This window comes from Corythoichthys intestinalis, chromosome 1 (genome assembly GCF_030265065.1).
Source record: "Corythoichthys intestinalis isolate RoL2023-P3 chromosome 1, ASM3026506v1, whole genome shotgun sequence".
Taxonomy (NCBI): Eukaryota; Metazoa; Chordata; class Actinopteri; order Syngnathiformes; family Syngnathidae; genus Corythoichthys; species Corythoichthys intestinalis.
Genome location: NC_080395.1, coordinates 73,326,344 through 73,353,320, shown reverse-complemented (window position 1 = coordinate 73,353,320; position 26,977 = coordinate 73,326,344). Strand labels below are relative to the sequence as shown.

Genomic DNA, 26,977 nt, shown 5'->3' with positions numbered 1-26,977 from the left:
AAATATTACCCATTAGGCATGGCGCCCCTAGTGGAAACAGGAAATGGCCTTCTTTACGAGACAGGCTCCTCCTCCAAGGGAAAAAAATCTATTGACCTCAAACCTGTTTCAGGGGAGCCTCAAGACATGTGTTCAGGTGCCTGATGAAAAATATTGAGGTTTCGTTGAAGCGGAGAGGTCCAAACTGGAAGTGAAAATGACCGTCAACAATTTGTCTCGCCAAAAACTTTGAACAGTCATAACTCGGCAGATATGCAACATATCTGCGCCAAACTTTCCGTGTTTGTTGAGAGTCATACCCTGAAGGTTCTTGTAGGGGTCATTTGCATCAACTCTACAGTGCCAACTAGTGGCGACAGAAAGAAGTTTTAAAAAAGGCCTTTCCTGTTGGGTTTTTTCAACGTAGAGCAATGAAATTTGGGGAGTAGATACCTTATGCCTAACTGCTCAAAAAAGCCTCTTGCACCCATATTCCAAATCCAACAGAAAATCGGGTATTTTGGATCAAATGTGAAATTTCTGTCCATTTCTAGTACAGTTTACATTTGGAGGCCTGGACATGCACGAAAACTCACCAAATTTTGCACATACATGCGGCTTTGTGTGGATTTCGATAATCTTGCAACGTTACAAAAAAATGTAACAAAATGGCTCAGTGGCGCCCCCTTGAATTTTTCAAAAAGGCGTTTCCTATTAGGTTTTTTTAACGTAGAGCAATGAAATTTGGGGAGTCGATACCTTGTGCAAAACTGCTCCAAAAAGTCTCTTGCACCCATATTCCAAACCCAACAGGAAATCGGGTATTTTGGATCGAATGTGAAATTTTTATCAATTAACAGGGTGCACATTTGAGACCTTGTCACAGAGGGAATCAATTGGATCATCTTCAAAATTGGTTAGACAATTCAGGAGACCTATGAAATCTAAACTTTTCAAAATGGTGTGTTTTCATTCATGGGTCTGACCTGGGCGTGGTGCCAAAGTCGGCCATTTTTTCGGCAAAATGACAAATTCAGTAAAGGACTAATAGCTCCTTGAAACAACGTTCAATCTTTTTCATATCTGGCATGTATGTGCGGGATCCCACCCTGAACACGAGTGCATTGAAATATTACTCATTAGGCCTAGCGCCCCCTAGTGGGAACAGGAAATGCCTTTTTTACGAAACAGGCTCCTCCTCCAAGGAAAAAAAAATCTATTCACCTCAAACCTGCATCAGGGGAGCCTGAAGACATGTGTTCAGGTGCCTGATGAAAAATACTGAGGTTTGGTTGAAGCAGAAGGGTCCAACAGGAGAAGTAAAAATGACTGAAGCCATTTCGTCTCACCACAAGTTTTGAACAGTCATAACTTCTACAACATATCTGCGCCAAACATATCGTGCTTGTTGAGTCATAGTCTGAAGGGTCCTGTAGGGGTCATTTGCATCAACCCTACAGCGCCAACTAGTGGCAATAGAAAGTCACTCATTTTTTTAAATATATGTCCAGTTCTTTTCAGGTTGGTCATTGTAGTTTCAAGACCTTTTAAAATACTTATTTTACGGCCCATGTCCACATGTCTCTGTCTGTTGCTGTGATGACCCTTTATTCGCTCCTTTTTTGTAGTCCTCTGTCCAATAGGGGTTTTTATCTCTTAGGTGTGTGAATGTAAAGAGGCAACTTTCGCGCATGTTAGGTTCTAATGAGATGATTAGAGAGGACGATATGCCACCACCCTGACCTGCACACTGTCCGAGTTGCATGACGTCCGAGTTGCGCTAGATTGCGAGGGCCCGTTCAGTCCTGCTTGCAGGCCTAGTTATTATTATTATTATTATTCTTTTTTCATGGCAAATGAAAATGGCCAATTTGGAGGCCTGAACATGCACGAAAAGTCACCAAAATTTGCACATACGTGCAGATTCGCGTAAAATTTGATAATCTTGCGTCGTTTTGAAAAAATTTCAAAAAATGGCTCAGTGGCGCCCCCTTGACCCTTAAAATTTTCAAAAAGGCCTCTCCTCTCAGGTTTTCAACGTAGAGCGATGAAATTTGGGGAGTAGATACCTTATGCCTAACTGTTCAAAAAAGCCTCTTGCACCCATATTCCAAATCCAACAGGAAATCGGGTATTTTGGATCGAATGTGAAATTTTTTCGGTTCACAGTTGGAGTTCACATTTGGAGGCTTGAACATGCACGAAAACTCACCAAAATTTGCACATATGTTCAACTTTACGTAAATTTTGATAATCTATGAAAAGAATTAACAAAAAGGCTCAGTGGCGCCCCCTTGAAATTTTCAAAAAGGCCTCTCCTATTAGGTTTTTTCAACGTAGAACGATGAAATTTGGTGAGTCAATACATTGTGTAAAACTGCTCCAAAAAGTCTCTTGCACCTATATTCCAAATCCAACAGGAAGTCGGAAATTTTGGATCAAATGTGAAATTTTATCGATTTACATTTGAGACCTTGTCGCTGAAGAAAATAGTTGGATCGTCTTCAAAATTGGTCAGAGTATTCAGGAGACATATGAGATCTTAAGTTTTCAAAATGGTGAGTTTTCATCCAAGGGTCTGGCCTGGGCGTGGTCCCAAAGTCGGCCATTTTTAGGCAAAATACCAAATTCAGAAAATGATTAAAAACTCCATGATCCAACGTTCAATCTTTTTCATTTCTAGCATGTTTATGAGATATCCCAGCCTGAACACGACTGCATTGAAATATTACCCATTAGGCCTGGCGCCCCTAGTGGAAACAGGAAATGGCCTTCTTTACGAGACAGGCTCCTCCTCCAAGGGAAAAAAATCTATTGACCTCAAACCTGTTTCAGGGGAGCCTCAAGACATGTGTTCAGGTGCCTGATGAAAAATATTGAGGTTTCGTTGAAGCGGAGAGGTCCAAACTGGAAGTGAAAATGACCGTCAACAATTTGTCTCGCCAAAAACTTTGAACAATCATAACTCGGCAGATATGCAACATATCTGCGCCAAACTTTCCGTGTTTGTTGAGAGTCAGACCCTGAAGGTTCTTGTAGGGGTCATTTGCATCAACTCTACAGTGCCAACTAGTGGCGACAGAAAGAAGTTTTAAAAAAGGCCTTTCCTATTAGGTTTTTTCAACATAGAGCAAGGAAATTTGGGGGGTAGATACCTTATGCAAAACTGCTCCAAAAAGTCTCTTGCACCCATATTCCAAATCCAACAGGAAATCGGGTATTTTGGATCGAATGTGAAATTTTTATCGGTTCACAGTAGGAGTTTACATTTGGAGGCTTGAACATGCACGAAAACTCACAAAAATTTGGACATACATGTGGCATTGCGTACCGTTCAATAATCTTGCAACGTTACGAAAACATGTAACAAAATGGCTCAGCGGCGCCCCCTTGAAATTTTCAAAAAGGCCTCTCCATTTAGGTTTTTTCAACGTAGAGGGATGAAATTCGGAGAGTCGATACCTTGTACAAAACTGCTCCAAAAAGTCTCTTGCATGCGTATTCCAAACCCAACAGGAAATCGGGTATTTTGGATTGAATGTGAAATTTTTATCGATTTACAGTGTGCACATTTTACACCTTGGCACCTAGGGAATTAGTTTGATCATTCTCAAAATTGGCGAGACTGTTCACGAGGCATATGAAATCTTAAGTTATCAAAATGGTGTGTTTTCATTCACGGGCCTGAGCTGGGCGGGGTGCCAAAGTCGGCCATTTTTTCGCCAAAACATCAAATTCGGAAAATGACTGATAACTCACTCATACAACGTTCAATCTATTTTAAATCTGGCATGTGTGTGAGGTATACCAGCCTGAGCAGGACTGGATTGAAAATTTACCATTTGTGCCTGGCGCCTCCTAGTGGGAACAGGAAAAGCCCTTTTTTTACGGGACACACACCTCCTCTAAAGGGAAAAAAACAATCTACCTCAAACCTGCATAAGGGAAGCCTTAAGACCTGTGTTCAGGTGCCTGATGAAAAATATTGAGGTTTCGTTGAAGCGGAGGGGTCCAAACAGGAAAGTGAAAATGACCGTCAACAATTTGTCTCGCTAAAAACTTTGAACAGTCATAACTCGGCAGATATACAACATATCTGCGACAAACTTCCCGTGCTTGTTGAGAGTCATACCCTGAAGTGCCTTGTAGGGGTCATTTGCATCAACCCTACAGCGCCAACTAGTGGCAATAGAAAGTCACTCGTTTTTCCAATACATGTCCAGTTCTTTTCAGTTTGGTCATTGTAGTTTCAAGACCTATTAAAATACTTATTTACGGCCCATGTCCACGTGTCTGTCTGTTGCCGTGACGACCCTTTGTTCGCCATTTAAAGGAAATATTTTTTTTCCAGAGAGTCAGGCAGCTTATAGAGCCACAATATTTGGCACACTTGGTCAAATTGGCCCAGTTAGAAGATTAATTTTGGTTTTGAATAAGGGCTTGGCTGCACAGCTCAGTAGTGGCTCCTTTTTTGTAGTACTCTCTCCAATAGGGGTTTTTATCTCTTGGGTGTGGTAATGTAAGAGGCGACTTTCGAGCATGTTAGGTTCTAATGAGATGATTAGAGAGGAGGATCTGCCACCACCCTGACCTGCACACAGTCCGAGTTGCGTGACGTCCGAGTTGCGCTAGATTGCGAGGGCCCGTTCAGTCCTGCTTGCAGGCCTAGTTATTATTATTATTATTATTATTCTTTTTTCAGGGCAAATGAAAATGGCCAATTTGGAGGCCTGAACATGCACGAAAAGTCACCAAAATTTGCACATACGTGCGGCTTTGCGTAAATTTCGATAATCTTGTGTCGTTTTGAAAAAATGTCAAAAAATGGCTCAGTGGCGCCCCCTTTACCCTTAAAATTTTCAAAAAGGCCTCTCCTCTCAGGTTTTCAACGTAGAGCAATGAAATTTGGGGAGTAGATACCTTATGCCTAACTGTTCAAAAAAGCCTCTTGCACCCATATTCCAAATCCAACAGGAAATCGGATATTTTGGATCAAATGTGAAATTTTTATCGGTTCACAGTTGGAGTTTACATTTGGAGGCCTGAACATGCACGAAAACTCACCAAAATTTGCACATACATGCAACTTTGCGTAAATTTTGATAATCTACAAAAAAATTTAACAAAATGGCTCAGTGGCGCCCCCTTGAAATTTTCAAAAAGGCCTTTCCTATTAGGTTTTTTCAACGTAGAACGATGAAATTTGGCGAGTCGATACATTGTGCAAAACTGCTCCAAAAAGTCTCTTGCACCCATATTCCAAACCCAACAGGAAGCCGGAAATTTTGGATCAAATGTGAAATTTTATCGATTTACATTTGAGACCTTGTCGCTGAAGAAAATAGTTGGATCGTCTTCAAAATTGGTCAGACTATTCAGGAGACATATGAGATCTTAAGTTTTGAAAATGGTGAGTTTTCACTCAAGGGTCTGACCTGGGCGTGGTCCCAAAGTCGGCCATTTTTGGGCAAAATACCAAATTCAGAAAATGATTAAAAACTCCGTGATACAACGTTCAATCTTTTTCATTTCTAGCATGTATATGAGATATCCCAGCCTGAACACGACTGCATTGAAATATTACCCATTAGGCCTGGCGCCCCCTAGTGGGAACAGGAAATGGCCTTCTTTACGAGACAGGCTCCTCCTCCAAGGGAAAAAAATCTATTGACCTCAAACCTGTTTCAGGGGAGCCTCAAGACATGTGTTCAGGTCCCTGATGAAAAATATTGAGGTTTCGTTGAAGCGGAGAGGTCCAAACTGGAAGTGAAAATGACCGTCAACAATTTGTCTCGCCAAAAATTTTGAACAGTCATAACTCGGCAGATATGCAACATATCTGCGCCAAACTTTCCGTGTTTGTTGAGAGTCATACCCTGAAGGTTCTTGTAGGGGTCATTTGCATCAACTCTACAGTGCCAACTAGTGGCGACAGAAAGAAGTTTTAAAAAAGGCCTTTCCTATTGGGTTTTTTCAACATAGAGCAAGGAAATTTGGGGAGTAGATACCTTATGCAAAACTGCTCCAAAAAGTCTCTTGCACCCATATTCCAAATCCAACAGGAAATCGGGTATTTTGGATCGAATGTGAAATTTTCATGGGTTCACAGTAAGAGTTTACATTTGGAGGCTTGAATATGCATAAAAACTCACCAAAATTTGCACATACATGCGGCTTTGGATAACGTTCGATAATCTTGCAACGTTACGAAACAATTTAACAAAATGGCTCAGTGGCGCCCCCTTGAAATTTTCAAAAAGGCCTCTCCATTTAGGTTTTTCTAACATAGAGTGATGAAATTTGGAGAGTCAAAACTTTGTGCAAAACTGCTCCAAAAAGTCTCTTGCACACACATTCCAAATCCTACAGGAAATCGGGTATTTTGGATTGAATGTGAACTTTTTATCGATTTACAGTGTGCACATTTTACACCTTGGCACCTAGGGAATTAGTTTGATCATTCTCAAAATTGGTGAGACTGTTCATGAGGCATATGAAATCTTAAGTTATAAAAATGGTGTGTTTTCATTCACGGGCCTGACCTGGGCGGGGCGCCAAATTCTTCCATTTTTTCGCCAAAACACCGAATTCGGAAAATGACTGATAACTCCCTCATACAACGTTCAATCTATTTTAAATCTGGCATGTGTGTGAGGTATACCAGCCTGAGCAGGACTGGATTGAAAATTTACCATTTGTGCCTGGCGCCTCCTAGTGGGAACAGGAAATGCCCTTTTTTACGGGACACACTCCTCCTCTAAAGGGAAAAAATCAATCTACCTCAAACCTGCATAAGGGAAACCTTAAGACCTGTCTTCAGGTGCCTGATGAAAAATATTGAAGTTTCGTTGAAGCGGAGGGGTCCAAACAGGAAAGTGAAAATGACTGTCAACAATTTTTCTCTCCAAAAACTTTGAACAGTCATAACTCGGCAGATATACAAGATATCTGCGCCAAACTTCCCGTGCTTGTTGAGAGTCATACCCTGAAGGGCCTTGTAGGGGTCATTTGCATCAACCCTACAGCGCCAACTAGTGGCGATAGAAAGTCACTCGTTTTTCCAAAACATGTCCAGTTCTTTTCATGTTGGTCATTGTAGTTTCAAGACCTATTAAAATACTTTTTTACGGCCCATGTCCACGTGTCTCTGTCTGTTGCCGTGACGACCCTTTGTTCGCCATTTAAAGGAAATATATTTTTTTCAGAGACTCAGGGAGCTTATAGAGCCACAATAGTTGGCACACTTGGTCGAATTGGCCCAGTTAGAAGATTAATTTGGTTTTGAATAAGGGCTTGGCTGCACAGCTCAGTAGTGGCTCCTTTTTTGTAGTACTCTCTCCAATAGGGGTTTTTATCTCTTGGGTGTGGTAATGTAAGAGGCGACTTTCGAGCATGTTAGGTTCTAATGAGATGATTAGAGAGGAGGATCTGCCACCACCCTGACCTGCACACAGTCCGAGTTGCGTGACGTCCGAGTTGCGCTAGATTGCGAGGGCCCGTTCAGTCCTGCTTGCAGGCCTAGTTATTATTATTCTTCTTTTTTCATGGCAAATGAAAATGGCCAATTTGGAGGCCTGAACATGCACGAAAAGTCACCAAAATTTGCACATACGTGCAGATTCGCGTAAAATTTGATAATCTTGCGTCGTTTTGAAAAAATTTCAAAAAATGGCTCAGTGGCGCCCCCTTGACCCTTAAAATTTTCAAAAAGGCCTCTCCTCTCAGGTTTTCAACGTAGAGCGATGAAATTTGGGGAGTAGATACCTTATGCCTAACTGTTCAAAAAAGCCTCTTGCACCCATATTCCAAATCCGACAGGAAATCGGGTATTTTGGATCGAATGTGAAATTTTTTCGGTTCACAGTTGGAGTTTACGTTTGGAGGCTTGAACATGCACGAAAACTCACCAAAATTTGCACATATGTTCAACTTTACGTAAATTTTGATAATCTATGAAAAGAATTAACAAAAAGGCTCAGTGGCGCCCCCTTGAAATTTTCAAAAAGGCCTCTCCTATTAGGTTTTTTCAACGTAGAACGATGAAATTTGGTGAGTCAATACATTGTGTAAAACTGCTCCAAAAAGTCTCTTGCACCTATATTCCAAATCCAACAGGAAGTCGGAAATTTTGGATCAAATGAGAAATTTTATCGATTTACATTTGAGACCTTGTCGCTGAAGAAAATAGTTGGATCGTCTTCAAAATTGGTCAGAGTATTCAGGAGACATATGAGATCTTAAGTTTTCAAAATGGTGTGTTTTCATTCAAGGGTCTGGCCTGGGCGTGGTCCCAAAGTCGGCCATTTTTAGGCAAAATACCAAATTCAGAAAATGATTAAAAACTCCGTGATCCAACGTTCAATCTTTTTCATTTTTAGCATGTTTATGAGATATCCCAGCCTGAACATGACTGCATTGAAATATTACCCATTAGGCCTGGCGCCCCTAGTGGAAACAGGAAATGGCCTTCTTTACGAGACAGGCTCCTCCTCCATGGGAAAAAAATCTATTGACCTCAAACCTGTTTCAGGGGAGCCTCAAGACATGTGTTCAGGTGCCTAATGAAAAATATTCAGGTTTTGTAGAAGCGGAGAGGTCCAAACTGGAAGTGAAAATGACCGTCAACAATTTGTCTCGCCAAAAATTTTGAACAGTCATAACTCGGCAGATATGCAACATATCTGCGCCAAACTTTCCGTGTTTGTTGAGAGTCATACCCTGAAGGTTCTTGTAGGGGTCATTTGCATCAACTCTACAGTGCCAACTAGTGGCGACAGAAAGAAGTTTTAAAAAAGGCCTTTCCTATTGGGTTTTTTCAACATAGAGCGAGGAAATTTGGGGAGTAGATACCTTATGCAAAACTGCTCCAAAAAGTCTCTTGCACCCATATTCCAAATCCAACAGGAAATCGGGTATTTTGGATCGAATGTGAAATTTTCATGGGTTCACAGTAAGAGTTTACATTTTGAGGCTTGAATATGCATAAAAACTCACCAAAATTTGCACATACATGCGGCTTTGCATAACGTTCAATAATCTTGCAACGTTACGAAAACATGTAACAAAATGGCTCAGTGGCGCCCCCTTGAAATTTTCAAAAAGGCCTCTCCATTTAGGTTTTTTCAACGTAGAGGGATGAAATTCGGAGAGTCGATACCTTGTACAAAACTGCTCAAAAAAGTCTCTTGCATGCGTATTCCAAACCCAACAGGAAATCGGGTATTTTGGATTGAATGTGAAATTTTTATCGATTTACAGTGTGCACATTTTACACCTTGGCACCTAGGGAATTAGTTTGATCATTCTCAAAATTGGCGAGACTGTTCATGAGGCATATGAAATCTTAAGTTATCAAAATGGTGTGTTTTCATTCACGGGCCTGACCTGGGCGGGGTGCCAAAGTCGGCCATTTTTTCGCCAAAACACCAAATTCGGAAAATGACTGATAACTCCCTCATACAACGTTCAATCTATTTTAAATCTGGCATGTGTGTGAGGTATACCAGCCTGAGCAGGACTGGATTGAACATTTACCATTTGTGCCTGGCGCCTCCTAGTGGGAACAGGAAATGCCCTTTTTTACGGGACACACTCCTCCTCTAAAAGGAAAAAAATCAATCTACCTCAAACCTGCATAAGGGAAGCCTTAAGACCTGTCTTCAGGTGCCTGATGAAAAATATTGAAGTTTCGTTGAAGCGGAAGGGTCCAAACAGGAAAGTGAAAATGACTGTTAACAATTTTTCTCTCCAAAAACTTTGAACAGTCATAACTTGGCAGATATACAACATATCTGCGCCAAACTTCCCGTGCTTGTTGAGAGTCATACCCTGAAGGGCCTTGTAGGGGTCATTTGCATCAACCCTACAGCGCCAACTAGTGGCGATAGAAAGTCACTCGTTTTTCCAAAACATGTCCAGTTCTTTTCATGTTGGTCATTGTAGTTTCAAGACCTATTAAAATACTTTTTTACGGCCCATGTCCACGTGTCTCTGTCTGTTGCCGTGACGACCCTTTGTTCGCCATTTAAAGGAAATATTTTTTTTCAGAGACTCAGGGAGCTTATAGAGCCACAATAGTTGGCACACTTGGTCGAATTGGCCCAGTTAGAAGATTAATTTTGGTTTTGAATAAGGGCTTGGCTGCACAGCTCAGTAGTGGCTCCTTTTTTGTAGTACTCTCTCCAATAGGGGTTTTTATCTCTTGGGTGTGGGAATGTAAATAGGCGACTTTCGAGCATGTTAGGTTCTAATGAGATGATTAGAGAGGAGGATCTGCCACCACCCTGACCTGCACACAGTCCGAGTTGCGTGACGTCCGAGTTGCGCTACATTGCGAGGGCCCGTTCAGTCCTGCTTGCAGGCCTAGTTAGGGCCCGAGCACTAGGCGTGCGAAGGCCCTATTGTAATGCAAAGGATTATTATTATTAGGGCCCGAGCACTAAGCGTGCGAAGGCCCTATTGTTTTGCAAAGGATTATTATTATTATTATTATTATTATTATTATTATTATTATTATTATTATTATTATTATTATTATTCTTTTTTCAGGGCAAATGAAAATGGCCAATTTGGAGGCCTGAACATGCACGAAAAGTCACCAAAATTTGCACATACGTGCGGCTTTGCGTAAATTTCGATAATCTTGTGTCGTTTTGAAAAAATGTCAAAAAATGGCTCAGTGGCGCCCCCTTTACCCTTAAAATTTTCAAAAAGGCCTCTCCTCTCAGGTTTTCAACGTAGAGCAATGAAATTTGGGGAGTAGATACCTTATGCCTAACTGTTCAAAAAAGCCTCTTGCACCCATATTCCAAATCCAACAGGAAATCGGATATTTTGGATCAAATGTGAAATTTTTATCGGTTCACAGTTGGAGTTTACATTTGGAGGCCTGAACATGCACGAAAACTCACCAAAATTTGCACATACATGCAACTTTGCGTAAATTTTGATAATCTACAAAAAAATTTAACAAAATGGCTCAGTGGCGCCCCCTTGAAATTTTCAAAAAGGCCTTTCCTATTAGGTTTTTTCAACGTAGAACGATGAAATTTGGCGAGTCGATACATTGTGCAAAACTGCTCCAAAAAGTCTCTTGCACCCATATTCCAAACCCAACAGGAAGCCGGAAATTTTGGATCAAATGTGAAATTTTATCGATTTACATTTGAGACCTTGTCGCTGAAGAAAATAGTTGGATCGTCTTCAAAATTGGTCAGACTATTCAGGAGACATATGAGATCTTAAGTTTTGAAAATGGTGAGTTTTCACTCAAGGGTCTGACCTGGGCGTGGTCCCAAAGTCGGCCATTTTTGGGCAAAATACCAAATTCAGAAAATGATTAAAAACTCCGTGATACAACGTTCAATCTTTTTCATTTCTAGCATGTATATGAGATATCCCAGCCTGAACACGACTGCATTGAAATATTACCCATTAGGCCTGGCGCCCCCTAGTGGGAACAGGAAATGGCCTTCTTTACGAGACAGGCTCCTCCTCCAAGGGAAAAAAATCTATTGACCTCAAACCTGTTTCAGGGGAGCCTCAAGACATGTGTTCAGGTCCCTGATGAAAAATATTGAGGTTTCGTTGAAGCGGAGAGGTCCAAACTGGAAGTGAAAATGACCGTCAACAATTTGTCTCGCCAAAAATTTTGAACAGTCATAACTCGGCAGATATGCAACATATCTGCGCCAAACTTTCCGTGTTTGTTGAGAGTCATACCCTGAAGGTTCTTGTAGGGGTCATTTGCATCAACTCTACAGTGCCAACTAGTGGCGACAGAAAGAAGTTTTAAAAAAGGCCTTTCCTATTGGGTTTTTTCAACATAGAGCAAGGAAATTTGGGGAGTAGATACCTTATGCAAAACTGCTCCAAAAAGTCTCTTGCACCCATATTCCAAATCCAACAGGAAATCGGGTATTTTGGATCGAATGTGAAATTTTCATGGGTTCACAGTAAGAGTTTACATTTGGAGGCTTGAATATGCATAAAAACTCACCAAAATTTGCACATACATGCGGCTTTGGATAACGTTCGATAATCTTGCAACGTTACGAAACAATTTAACAAAATGGCTCAGTGGCGCCCCCTTGAAATTTTCAAAAAGGCCTCTCCATTTAGGTTTTTCTAACATAGAGTGATGAAATTTGGAGAGTCAAAACTTTGTGCAAAACTGCTCCAAAAAGTCTCTTGCACACACATTCCAAATCCTACAGGAAATCGGGTATTTTGGATTGAATGTGAACTTTTTATCGATTTACAGTGTGCACATTTTACACCTTGGCACCTAGGGAATTAGTTTGATCATTCTCAAAATTGGTGAGACTGTTCATGAGGCATATGAAATCTTAAGTTATAAAAATGGTGTGTTTTCATTCACGGGCCTGACCTGGGCGGGGCGCCAAATTCTTCCATTTTTTCGCCAAAACACCGAATTCGGAAAATGACTGATAACTCCCTCATACAACGTTCAATCTATTTTAAATCTGGCATGTGTGTGAGGTATACCAGCCTGAGCAGGACTGGATTGAAAATTTACCATTTGTGCCTGGCGCCTCCTAGTGGGAACAGGAAATGCCCTTTTTTACGGGACACACTCCTCCTCTAAATGGAAAAAATCAATCTACCTCAAACCTGCATAAGGGAAACCTTAAGACCTGTCTTCAGGTGCCTGATGAAAAATATTGAAGTTTCGTTGAAGCGGAGGGGTCCAAACAGGAAAGTGAAAATGACTGTCAACAATTTTTCTCTCCAAAAACTTTGAACAGTCATAACTCGGCAGATATACAAGATATCTGCGCCAAACTTCCCGTGCTTGTTGAGAGTCATACCCTGAAGGGCCTTGTAGGGGTCATTTGCATCAACCCTACAGCGCCAACTAGTGGCGATAGAAAGTCACTCGTTTTTCCAAAACATGTCCAGTTCTTTTCATGTTGGTCATTGTAGTTTCAAGACCTATTAAAATACTTTTTTACGGCCCATGTCCACGTGTCTCTGTCTGTTGCCGTGACGACCCTTTGTTCGCCATTTAAAGGAAATATTTTTTTTCAGAGAATCAGGGATCTTATAGAGCCACAATAGTTGGCACACTTGGTCGAAATGGCCCAGTTAGAAGATTAATTTTGGTTTTGAATAAGGGCTTGGCTGCACAGCTCGGTAGTGGCTCCTTTTTTGTAGTACTCTCTCCAATAGGGGTTTTTATCTCTTGGGTGTGGGAATGTAAATAGGCGACTTTCGAGCATGTTAGGTTCTAATGAGATGATTAGAGAGGAGGATCTGCCACCACCCTGACCTGCACACAGTCCGAGTTGCGTGACGTCCGAGTTGCGCTAGATTGCGAGGGCCCGTTCAGTCCTGCTTGCAGGCCTAGTTATTATTATTATTATTATTCTTTTTTCATGGCAAATGAAAATGGCCAATTTGGAGGCCTGAACATGCACGAAAAGTCACCAAAATTTGCACATACGTGCAGATTCGCGTAAAATTTGATAATCTTGCGTCGTTTTGAAAAAATTTCAAAAAATGGCTCAGTGGCGCCCCCTTGACCCTTAAAATTTTCAAAAAGGCCTCTCCTCTCAGGTTTTCAACGTAGAGCGATGAAATTTGGGGAGTAGATACCTTATGCCTAACTGTTCAAAAAAGCCTCTTGCACCCATATTCCAAATTCGACAGGAAATCGGGTATTTTGGATCGAATGTGAAATTTTTTCGGTTCACAGTTGGAGTTTACGTTTGGAGGCTTGAACATGCACGAAAACTCACCAAAATTTGCACATACATTCAACTTTGCGTAAATTTTGATAATCTACAAAAAAATTTAACAAAATGGCTCAGTGGCGCCCCCTTGAAATTTTCAAAAAGGCCTCTCCAATTAGGTTTTTTCAACGTAGAACAATGAAATTTAGTGAGTCGATACATTGTACAAAACTGCTCCAAAAAGTCTCTTGCACCCATATTCCAAACCCAACAGGAAGCCGGAAATTTTGGGTCAAATGCGAAATTTTATCGATTTACATTTGAGACCTTGTCGCTGAAGGATAAAGTTGGATCGTCTTCAAAATTGGTCAGACTATTCAGGAGACCTATGAGATCTTAAGTTTTCAAAATGGTGTGTTTTCATTCAAGGGTCTGGCCTGGGCGTGGTCCCAAAGTCGGCCATTTTTAGGCAAAATACCAAATTCAGAAAATGATTAAAAGCTCCGTGATCCAACGTTCAATCTTTTTCATTTTTAGCATGTTTATGAGATATCCCAGCCTGAACATGACTGCATTGAAATATTACCCATTAGGCCTGGCGCCCCTAGTGGAAACAGGAAATGGCCTTCTTTACGAGACAGGCTCCTCCTCCAAGGGAAAAAAATCTATTGACCTCAAACCTGTTTCAGGGGAGCCTCAAGACATGTGTTCAGGTGCCTGATGAAAAATATTGAGGTTTCGTTGAAGCGGAGAGGTCCAAACTGGAAGTGAAAATGACCGTCAACAATTTGTCTCGCCAAAAACTTTGAACAGTCATAACTCGGCAGATATGCAACATATCTGCGCCAAACTTTCCGTGTTTGTTGAGAGTCATACCCTGAAGGTTCTTGTAGGGGTCATTTGCATCAACTCTACAGTGCCAACTAGTGGCGACAGAAAGTAGTTTTAAAAAAGGCCTTTCCTATTGGGTTTTTTCAACATAGAGCGAGGAAATTTGGGGAGTAGATACCTTATGCAAAACTGCTCCAAAAAGTCTCTTGCACCCATATTCCAAATCCAACAGGAAATCGGGTATTTTGGATCGAATGTGAAATTTTCATGGGTTCACAGTAAGAGTTTACATTTTGAGGCTTGAATATGCATAAAAACTCACCAAAATTTGCACATACATGCGGCTTTGCATAACGTTCAATAATTTTGCAACGTTACGAAAACATGTAACAAAATGGCTCAGTGGCGCCCCCTTGAAATTTTCAAAAAGGCCTCTCCATTTAGGTTTTTTCAACGTAGAGGGATGAAATTCGGAGAGTCGATACCTTGTACAAAACTGCTCAAAAAAGTCTCTTGCATGCGTATTCCAAACCCAACAGGAAATCGGGTATTTTGGATTGAATGTGAAATTTTTATCGATTTACAGTGTGCACATTTTACACCTTGGCACCTAGGGAATTAGTTTGATCATTCTCAAAATTGGCGAGACTGTTCATGAGGCATATGAAATCTTAAGTTATCAAAATGGTGTGTTTTCATTCACGGGCCTGAGCTGGGCGGGGTGCCAAAGTCGGCCATTTTTTCGCCAAAACACCAAATTCGGAAAATGACTGATAACTCCCTCATACAACGTTCAATCTATTTTAAATCTGGCATGTGTGTGAGGTATACCAGCCTGAGCAGGACTGGATTGAACATTTACCATTTGTGCCTGGCGCCTCCTAGTGGGAACAGGAAATGCCCTTTTTTACGGGACACACTCCTCCTCTAAAAGGAAAAAATCAATCTACCTCAAACCTGCATAAGGGAAGCCTTAAGACCTGTCTTCAGGTGCCTGATGAAAAATATTGAAGTTTCGTTGAAGCGGAAGGGTCCAAACAGGAAAGTGAAAATGACTGTTAACAATTTTTCTCTCCAAAAACTTTGAACAGTCATAACTTGGCAGATATACAACATATCTGCGCCAAACTTCCCGTGCTTGTTGAGAGTCATACCCTGAAGGGCCTTGTAGGGGTCATTTGCATCAACCCTACAGCGCCAACTAGTGGCAATAGAAAGTCACTCGTTTTTCCAATACATGTCCAGCTCTTTTCAGGTTGGTCATTGTAGTTTCAAGACCTATTAAAATAGTTATTTACGGCCAATGTCCACGTGTCTCTGTCTGTTGCCGTGACGACCCTTTGTTCGCCATTTAAAGGAAATATTTTTTTTCAGAGACTCAGGCAGCTTATAGAGCCACAATATTTGGCACACTTGGTCGAATTGGCCCAGTTAGAAGATTAATTTTGGTTTTGAATAAGGGCTTGTCTGCACAGCTCAGTAGTGGCTCCTTTTTTGTAGTACTCTCTCCAATAGGAGTTTTTATCTCTTGGGTGTGGCAATGTAAATAGGCGACTTTCGAGCATGTTAGGTTCTAATGAGATGATTAGAGAGGAGGATCTGCCACCACCCTGACCTGCACACAGTCCGAGTTGCGTGACGTCCGAGTTGCGCTAGATTGCGAGGGCCCGTTCAGTCCTGCTTGCAGGCCTAGTTATTATTATTATTCTTCTTTTTTCATGGCAAATGAAAATGGCCAATTTGGAGGCCTGAACATGCACGAAAAGTCACCAAAATTTGCACATACGTGCAGATTCGCGTAAAATTTGATAATCTTGCGTCGTTTTGAAAAAATTTCAAAAAATGGCTCAGTGGCGCCCCCTTGACCCTTAAAATTTTCAAAAAGGCCTCTCCTCTCAGGTTTTCAACGTAGAGCGATGAAATTTGGGGAGTAGATACCTTATGCCTAACTGTTCAAAAAAGCCTCTTGCACCCATATTCCAAATTCGACAGGAAATCGGGTATTTTGGATCGAATGTGAAATTTTTTCGGTTCACAGTTAGAGTTTACGTTTGGAGGCTTGAACATGCACGAAAACTCACCAAAATTTGCACATACATTCAACTTTGCGTAAATTTTGATAATCTACAAAAAAATTTAACAAAATGGCTCAGTGGCGCCCCCTTGAAATTTTCAAAAAGGCCTCTCCAATTAGGTTTTTTCAACGTAGAACAATGAAATTTAGTGAGTCGATACATTGTACAAAACTGCTCCAAAAAGTCTCTTGCACCCATATTCAAAACCCAACAGGAAGCCGGAAATTTGGGGTGAAATGCGAAATTTTATCGATTTACATTTGAGACCTTGTCGCTGAAGGATAAAGTTGGATCGTCTTCAAAATTGGTCAGACTATTCAGGAGACCTATGAGATCTTAAGTTTTCAAAATGGTGTGTTTTCATTCAAGGGTCTGGCCTGGGCGTGGTCCCAAAGTCGGCCATTTTTAGGCAAAATACCAAATTCAGAAAATGATTAAAAACTCCGTGATCCAACGTTCAATTTTTTTCATTTTTAGCATGTTTATGAGATATCCCAGCCTGAACATGACTGCATTGAAATATTACCCATTAGGCCTGGCGCCCCTAGTGGAAACAGGAAATGGCCTTCTTTACGAGACAGGCTCCTCCTCCAAGGGAAAAAAATCTATTGACCTCAAACCTGTTTCAGGGGAGCCTCAAGACATGTGTTCAGGTGCCTGATGAAAAATATTGAGGTTTCGTTGAAGCGGAGAGGTCCAAACTGGAAGTGAAAATGACCGTCAACAATTTGTCTCGCCAAAAACTTTGAACAGTCATAACTCGGCAGATATGCAACATATCTGCGCCAAACTTTCCGTGTTTGTTGAGAGTCATACCCTGAAGGTTCTTGTAGGGGTCATTTGCATCAACTCTACAGTGCCAACTAGTGGCGACAGAAAGTAGTTTTAAAAAAGGCCTTTCCTATTGGGTTTTTTCAACATAGAGCGAGGAAATTTGGGAAGTAGATACCTTATGCAAAACTGCTCCAAAAAGTCTCTTGCACCCATATTCCAAATCCAACAGGAAATCGGGTATTTTGGATCGAATGTGAAATTTTCATGGGTTCACAGTAAGAGTTTACATTTTGAGGCTTGAATATGCATAAAAACTCACCAAAATTTGCACATACATGCGGCTTTGCATAACGTTCAATAATCTTGCAACGTTACGAAAACATGTAACAAAATGGCTCAGTGGCGCCCCCTTGAAATTTTCAAAAAGGCCTCTCCATTTAGGTTTTTTCAACGTAGAGGGATGAAATTCGGAGAGTCGATACCTTGTACAAAACTGCTCAAAAAAGTCTCTTGCATGCGTATTCCAAACCCAACAGGAAGTCGGGTATTTTTGATTGAATGTGAAATTTTTATCGATTTACAGTGTGCACATTTTACACCTTGGCACCTAGGGAATTAGTTTGATCATTCTCAAAATTGGCGAGACTGTTCATGAGGCATATGAAATCTTAAGTTATCAAAATGGTGTGTTTTCATTCACTGGCCTGACCTGGGCGGGGTGCCAAAGTCGGCCATTTTTTCGCCAAAACACCAAATTCGGAAAATGACTGATAACTCCCTCATACAACGTTCAATCTATTTTAAATCTGGCATGTGTGTGAGGTATACCAGCCTGAGCAGGACTGGATTGAACATTTACCATTTGTGCCTGGCGCCTCCTAGTGGGAACAGGAAATGCCCTTTTTTACGGGACACACTCCTCCTCTAAAAGGAAAAAATCAATCTACCTCAAACCTGCATAAGGGAAGCCTTAAGACCTGTCTTCAGGTGCCTGATGAAAAATATTGAAGTTTCGTTGAAGCGGAAGGGTCCAAACAGGAAAGTGAAAATGACTGTTAACAATTTTTCTCTCCAAAAACTTTGAACAGTCATAACTTGGCAGATATACAACATATCTGCGCCAAACTTCCCGTGCTTGTTGAGAGTCATACCCTGAAGGGCCTTGTAGGGGTCATTTGCATCAACCCTACAGCGCCAACTAGTGGCAATAGAAATGCACTCGTTTTTCCAATACATGTCCAGCTCTTTTCAGGTTGGTCATTGTAGTTTCAAGACCTATTAAAATACTTATTTACGGCCAATGTCCCCGTGTCTCTGTCTGTTGCCGTGACGACCCTTTGTTCGCCATTTAAAGGAAATATTTTTTTTCAGAGACTCAGGCAGCTTATAGAGCCACAATATTTGGCACACTTGGTCGAATTGGCCCAGTTAGAAGATTAATTTTGGTTTTGAATAAGGGCTTGGCTGCACAGCTCAGTAGTAGCTCCTTTTTTGTAGTACTCTCTCCAATAGGAGTTTTTATCTCTTGGGTGTGGGAATGTAAATAGGCGACTTTCGAGCATGTTAGGTTCTAATGAGATGATTAGAGAGGAGGATCTGCCACCACCCTGACCTGCACACAGTCCGAGTTGCGTGACGTCCGAGTTGCGCTAGATTGCGAGGGCCCGTTCAGTCCTGCTTGCAGGCCTAGTTATTATTATTCTTCTTTTTTCATGGCAAATGAAAATGGCCAATTTGGAGGCCTGAACATGCACGAAAAGTCACCAAAATTTGCACATACGTGCAGATTCGCGTAAAATTTGATAATCTTGCGTCGTTTTGAAAAAATTTCAAAAAATGGCTCAGTGGCGCCCCCTTGACCCTTAAAATTTTCAAAAAGGCCTCTCCTCTCAGGTTTTCAACGTAGAGCGATGAAATTTGGGGAGTAGATACCTTATGCCTAACTGTTCAAAAAAGCCTCTTGCACCCATATTCCAAATTCGACAGGAAATCGGGTATTTTGGATCGAATGTGAAATTTTTTCGGTTCACAGTTGGAGTTTACGTTTGGAGGCTTGAACATGCACGAAAACTCACCAAAATTTGCACATACATTCAACTTTGCGTAAATTTTGATAATCTACAAAAAAAATTAACAAAATGGCTCAGTGGCGCCCCCTTGAAATTTTCAAAAAGGCCTCTCCTATTAGGTTTTTTCAACGTAGAACAATGAAATTTAGTGAGTCGATACATTGTACAAAACTGCTCCAAAAAGTCTCTTGCACCCATATTCCAAACCCAACAGGAAGCCGGAAATTTTGGGTCAAATGCGAAATTTTATCGATTTACATTTTAGTCCTTGTCGCTGAAGGATAAAGTTGGATCGTCTTCAAAATTGGTCAGACTATTCAGGAGACCTATGAGATCTTAAGTTTTCAAAATGGTGTGTTTTCATTCAAGGGTCTGGCCTGGGCGTGGTCCCAAAGTCGGCCATTTTTAGGCAAAATACCAAATTCAGAAAATGATTAAAAACTCTGTGATCCAACGTTCAATCTTTTTCATTTTTACCATGTTTATGAGATATCCCAGCCTGAACACGACTGCATTGAAATATTACCCATTAGGCCTGGTGCCCCTAGTGGAAACAGGAAATGGCCTTCTTTACGAGACAGGCTCCTCCTCCAAGGGAAAAAAATCTATTGACCTCAAACCTGTTTCAGGGGAGCCTCAAGACATGTGTTCAGGTGCCTGATGAAAAATATTGAGGTTTCGTTGAAGCGGAGAGGTCCAAACTGGAAGTGAAAATGACCGTCAACAATTTGTCTCGCCAAAAACTTTGAACAGTCATAACTCGGCAGATATGCAACATATCTGCGCCAAACTTTCCGTGTTTGTTGAGAGTCATACCCTGAAGGTTCTTGTAGGGGTCATTTGCATCAACTCTACAGTGCCAACTAGTGGCGACAGAAAGAAGTTTTAAAAAAGGCCTTTCCTATTGGGTTTTTTCAACATAGAGCGAGGAAATTTGGGGAGTAGATACCTTATGCAAAACTGCTCCAAAAAGTCTCTTGCACCCATATTCCAAATCCAACAGGAAATCGGGTATTTTGGATCGAATGTGAAATTTTCATGGGTTCACAGTAAGAGTTTACATTTTGAGGCTTGAATATGCATAAAAACTCACCAAAATTTGCACATACATGCGGCTTTGCATAACATTCAATAATCTTGCAACGTTACGAAAACATGTAACAAAATGGCTCAGTGGCGCCCCCTTGAAATTTTCAAAAAGGCCTCTCCATTTAGGTTTTTTCAACGTAGAGGGATGAAATTCGGAGAGTCGATACCTTGTACAAAACTGCTCAAAAAAGTCTCTTGCATGCGTATTCCAAACCCAACAGGAAATCGGGTATTTTGGATTGAATGTGAATTTTTTATCGATTTACAGTGTGCACATTTTACACCTTGGCACCTAGGGAATTAGTTTGATCATTCTCAAAATTGGCGAGACTGTTCATGAGGCATATGAAATCTTAAGTTATCAAAATGGTGTGTTTTCATTCACGGGCCTGACCTGGGCGGGGTGCCAAAGTCGGCCATTTTTTCGCCAAAACACCAAATTCGGAAAATGACTGATAACTCCCTCATACAACGTTCAATCTATTTTAAATCTGGCATGTGTGTGAGGTATACCAGCCTGAGCAGGACTGGATTGAACATTTACCATTTGTGCCTGGCGCCTCCTAGTGGGAACAGGAAATGCCCTTTTTTACGGGACACACTCCTCCTCTAATAGGAAAAAATCAATCTACCTCAAACCTGCATAAGGGAAGCCTTAAGACCTGTCTTCAGGTGCCTGATGAAAAATATTGAAGTTTCGTTGAAGCGGAAGGGTCCAAACAGGAAAGTGAAAATGACTGTTAACAATTTTTCTCTCCAAAAACTTTGAACAGTCATAACTCGGCAGATATACAACATATCTGCGCCAAACTTCCCGTGCTTGTTGAGAGTCATACCCTGAAAGGCCTTGTAGGGGTCATTTGCATCAACCCTACAGCGCCAACTAGTGGCAATAGAAAGTCACTCGTTTTTCCAATACATGTCCAGCTCTTTTCAGGTTGGTCATTGTAGTTTCAAGACCTATTAAAATACTTATTTACGGCCCATGTCCACGTGTCTCTGTCTGTTGCCGTGACGACCCTTTGTTCGCCATTTAAAGGAAATATTTTTTTTCCAGAGAGTCAGGCAGCTTATAGAGCCACAATATTTGGCACACTTGGTCGAATTGGCCCAGTTAGAAGATTAATTTTGGTTTTGAATAAGGGCTTGGCTGCACAGCTCAGTAGTGGCTCCTTTTTTGTAGTACTCTCTCCAATAGGGGTTTTTATCTCTTGGGTGTGGTAATGTAAGAGGCGACTTTCGAGCATGTTAGGTTCTAATGAGATGATTAGAGAGGAGGATCTGCCACCACCCTGACCTGCACACAGTCCGAGTTGCGTGACGTCCGAGTTGCGCTAGATTGCGAGGGCCCGTTCAGTCCTGCTTGCAGGCCTAGTTCTTTTATTTATACACATCGTCAAGACTGAACATTGTAGTAGATAATATTGCAGAGCTGATATTTGAGTTGCCTCATTCAGTTAAGGTAAATCAACCTATTTTCAATAGTTTTTTAGTTCTTTTGTGATTTTTTTTTCTGGTTTTGGTTTGGTGTTTTTTTCTATGCATTTTTTTGGAGTACAAGAACCATTCTAATATACATAAAATAAGACAGGACAGGATTAAACAACAACTGTATCAATCACTATTGCTTGTGAAATTAATCATAAGGCTATACGAATCTCTATAGATGCTGGTCGCAACCCAACCCACAATTTCCCTGTTTGGAATGGAATTTTATTGTCATCATCATCGGTATCATTGACAATTACAAAATGTGATATGATTTGCCCGAAGGAACCGAAGAAGAAGACAAAGGCGGACGGAATGAAGCATATGCTTATCAGCCTTTTCCCTGTTTCCCCTGCTTAACTGCGTCAATATTGTGATTAACCTCGAGCGCCTTCTGCTAACGGATTTCCTTACTTACAATAGAGGACTTTAACCCTTGCATTCATTAACCACAGTTTTCATATGACTGCAAAGGTTGTTGGTAGTTGGTAGCTACATAAAACAGTACTTTGTGACTGACCTGAGAGCAGTGTGAAGGTGACAGAGTATATGCCATTCTCCTTGGTAGCACTAGTACTCTCCGAGTAGGTAATGTCCACCTGGAACTTCACAGGCTTCTGGAAAACTGTCGGACCTGTCGTGGACTTGTATTCAGCTCGAAAACTGGTCTGGGATATGACACTGTGGCTCAAACTGGGTATCTGAGGAGGACAGCAGACCCTTTCGGCATCAGTGAAGCAGATGTGATAACAGCAGGGAGATAAACGAAGGACACAGAAGACTCGATGATATGTTTGCAGTGAGAGTGTTGATAAAAAATGTGTAGATAAATTTTAGGTGTGGAGCACATGATGCTGCATTTTTTAAAATCTGGAAATATGCTAGGGATGTCCCGATCACATATTTTTGCGGCTAGGGTTGCTGAGTCACCTGATTTTGACAATCTGCCGATACAGAGTCCCGATCCTATACCTATTTTTTATGTATTTTTTAAAAATTTGAACTAACGTTCCAAACATCTTACAGTACTGTATTTTTTTCCAGTACTTTTTTTTACCTCTTCCACTTTTTCCAGGACTGTTGCATCTTTTGGCAATGCTATTGTATTTCTGGATTATTGTGTTACTTTTAGCTCTTAAAAAGTTTAAAAAAAAAAAAAAAAAAAAGGCCTGAAAGAAAAAAAAAATATCATTGCGATTTTTTGTGGGTTTGCAATATATTGCGATTTTTCACCTGATAACTTAACTTGCTCTGTTTGAGATTGCCCTGACCGATACTGGAAAAAATTAACATATACATATATATACAAATATATACACACATATGTATATGTATATATATATATATATATATATATATATATATATATATATATATATATATATATATATATATATATATATATATATATACACATACATACACATACATACACACATATACATATACAGTATACATACATACATATCAATAATAAATCACAAACAATGAGGTCAAATGCTGCTGGCATTAAGTAGTGCAAAAAAAAAATGTGAACGGAAACACTGGGACTTCACCTCTTTAACAGGAGTCAAAACAATTCTTACTCTTTTTGTGGTATGTTGTCATTGTCTATATTGTTCTAAATGTTAAAATTAATTGCAATGTCCCGGACAACCATTTTCAGACTACTTTGTGTGAGTTCAGATGCTTTTTCTGGTGTCCATTCCGCATTTTGGGGGGAGGGGAAAAACTGTTCAACTTTTGTTTGTTTTAACCTGAAAATAGATTAAGTAGAGGGCACACTGAAATATTACCACAATTATTTTGAATGAGAGGCACACATACTCACAGTAACAAAAAATAAATATATAGTATTCATTTTATAGTATACTACTATATGTATATACACAATGATACTTTATAATATAAAGTAACGAACATTAGTGAAGTCATGGATTATAGTAAGCAGGCCAGTGCTGTTTATATATTTTTATTATATTATGTATATACAGGATATACTTTATGTGTATATTCCCCAAGTGGGAGCTTCCATGATCCTAATAAATTGAATAATAATAATAAAAAATTATATAATTATAATTATATATATATATATATATATATATATATATAAATGTATATTCATTATCTTATTAAATAAAAACGCACGTTGATACGACGCAAATAAAGGTAACTTCCATTTAAAAAAAATCGTTAGAAAGTTGTATGGACTTACAATCCACTAGCTTGTCGTTTCTTGTTGTCTTCGAAAATTATACTTGGGTGACGGCGCTTCAAGTGTTCGTTCATAGCCGACGCGCTGCCGTGGTACGCGAGCTCAGCTTAGCAAAGGCTACACACAGTGGCACCCTCCGTATTTTCACTGAACTCTGCGCTACCACGCACTTTCCCAACTCACCGATCTCACTCCCTCTCTCTCGCCCACTTTCTTCCTCTTTGCTCAATCTGACAATGCCGATCACATTGAAATAATAGCTGCCCCCTTGGGGGTGCCAGTAACAACCGCTTGCATCGCGAGCGGCCGCCAATCCTAACTTTATCCACATGTAATGTTTTTTGTAATGTTTTTTGTAATTTTTTTTGTCATCCATGACGTTGACAACGTCGACTAGTCGGGACACTCTAATTGGCACCCTTAAAAAAATCATGGGATGGCTCTCTAATTTGTGTAATTAACTGCACCTGTTACTTACCTGTGGCACATAACAAGTGGCGGCAATAACTAAACCACACCAGTAGCCAGTTAAAATGGATTAAAGTTGACTCAACCTCTGTCCTGTGTCCTTGCGTGTGCCAGATTGCGCATGGAAAAAAGAAAGAAGAGCAAAGAACTATCTGAGGATGTGAGAAGCAAAATTGTGAGGAATCATGGGCAATCTCAAGGCAACAAGTCAATCTCCAAAGACCTGAATGTTCCTGTGTCTACTGTGTGCAGTGTAATCAATAAGTGTAAAGCTCATGGCACTGTGGTGAACCTACCTAGATATGGACGGAAAAGAAAAATTGGCGAGACATTTCAATGAAAGAATGTGCGGATGGTGAATAAAGAACCACGAATAACATCCAAGCAAGTTCAAGCTGTCCTGCAGTCCGAGATTACAACATTGTCAACCCGTACTATCCGTCAGCGTCTGAATGAAAAGGGACTCTATGGTAGGATACCGAGGAAGACCCCACTTCTGACCCAGAGACATAAAAAAGCCAGGCTAGAGTTTGCCTTACCTGAGAAAGCCAAAAACATTTTGGAAGAATGTTCTCTGGTCAGATGACACAAAAGTAGAGCTTTTTGGGAAAAGGCATCAACATAGACGAGGAGAACATGGTTTCCACAGTCAAACATGGCGGAGGTTCCCTGATGTTTTGGGGTTGCTTTGCTGCCTCTGGCACTGGACTGCTTGACTGTGTGCATGGCATTATGAAGTCTGAAGACTACCACCAAATTTTGCTGCACAATGTAGGGCCCAGTGTGAGAAAGCTGGGTCTCCCTCAGAGGTCATGGGTGTTCTAGCAGGACAATGACCCAAACCCACTTTAAAAAGCACTAGAAAATGGTTTGAGAGAAAGCACTGGAGTGGTCAGCAAGTAGTCCAGACCTGAATCCCATCGAACGCCTGTGGAGAGATCTGAAAATGGCAGTTTGGAGAAGGCACCCTTCAAATCTCAGAGACCTGGAGCAGTTGGCCAAAGAAGAATGGTCTAAAATTCCAGCAGAGCTTTGTAAAAAACTCATTGATGGATACCAGAAGTGGTTGTTTGCAGTTATTTTGTCTAAAGGTGGTGCTACCAAGTCTTAGGCTGAGGGTGCCAATACTTTTGTCCGGCCCATTTTTTTTAGTTTTGTGTAAAATGATAATGATTTAATTTTTTTTTTTCATTCTCTTTCATGTTTTTTCATTGCAAACAAAATAAATGAAGATATTACTACCAAAGCATTTGTAATTGCAATCATTTTCTGGGAGAAATTGAGCATTATCTGACAGAATTGCAGGGGTGCCAATACTTTTGGCCAGCAGTGACACACTACCATTCGAGGTGGACGTCCTAACCAATGTCCCAACATGCCACCTTCATAATGCGAATTATTTTTTAAACATTAACAAAGAAAAATGCTTGTCTTTATCAAAAACTTCATTGAATGAGTCCACTCAGATCCCGTCACGCTTTGACACTTACACTGCCGAGAATAGCCTCTCACTTACACAATGAGTTGTGCTGAGTTGCAACAGCACACTTAGACTGGGCTGCAGATTTAACGATGGTTAACACATTTGAGCCTTTGATCGTAGAGCTTCCGAAGCTTCTCTGGCAAGATCAAAGCTACAAACCTGTCAGTCATTGTTAACTCTAGGTACCAAACATCAGCTGCACTGAACAGTTGGGTCGCACTGCTTAGCAGGAGATCGGATCAGGACATCCCTAAAATATGCAGTTGGCATCATAACTCAACATCGAGCAAAACAAAACAAATGTTGCTGTCTCAATTGACGTTAGTATACTAGTGTTTTTTTCCTACTTCACATACTGTAGTTTTGTTTAGTATTATCCAGTGGCTCCTATTGTCATCATGGTCTTCATTGTTTGATTTTCACGCATGGATAGCACTAAGGTTTGGATTCAAAAGAATTGGTGCTCTCTAGTACATTTCAAAGAAATCAACCTACAGAAAGGAAAGCGTGGACAATGTCGGCCTTTATGGAGCTTAGAGGTTTGTCTTTGATGACGATGAAAATCTGCTCCTCCTTCTCCAGGTTGATGAAGTTACCAAACCACGACTTCTTTGCAAGTCTAGAGAAAAATAAGACAGATGATATGAAAAGCTGACGTTGAAAAATGCAGCATTTGTTCAGCTTTTTCATGGCCAAATTCCAGCGCTTAACAATAAAGATTGACCTCATTTTTTTTTTTTTTTTTTTTTTTTTTTTAGAGACGCCGGAATCAATGTGGTATCTTCGCACAAGTACACAAATGTCTTTCA

General features: G+C 40.6%; 1 protein-coding gene across 7 annotated transcripts in view; it reads right to left on the bottom strand.

Moving 5' to 3' along the window:
- LOC130917518 (serine/threonine-protein kinase BRSK2-like) overlaps positions 1 to 26,977 on the bottom strand; it is a 288,068-nt gene that overhangs the window by 100,384 nt on the left and 160,707 nt on the right. For 6 of the 7 annotated variants that reach the window (XM_057839011.1, XM_057839021.1, XM_057839049.1 and 3 more), the window contains 2 exons: positions 26,664 to 26,787; positions 22,520 to 22,700 (listed from right to left, as the gene is read on the bottom strand). In XM_057839011.1, the coding sequence (XP_057694994.1) occupies positions 22,520 to 22,700; positions 26,664 to 26,787 (305 nt within the window). Of the gene's footprint in view, positions 1 to 21,892; positions 22,701 to 26,663; positions 26,788 to 26,977 lie in introns of those variants that run through there. The other variant, XM_057839029.1, reaches the window with a different exon arrangement.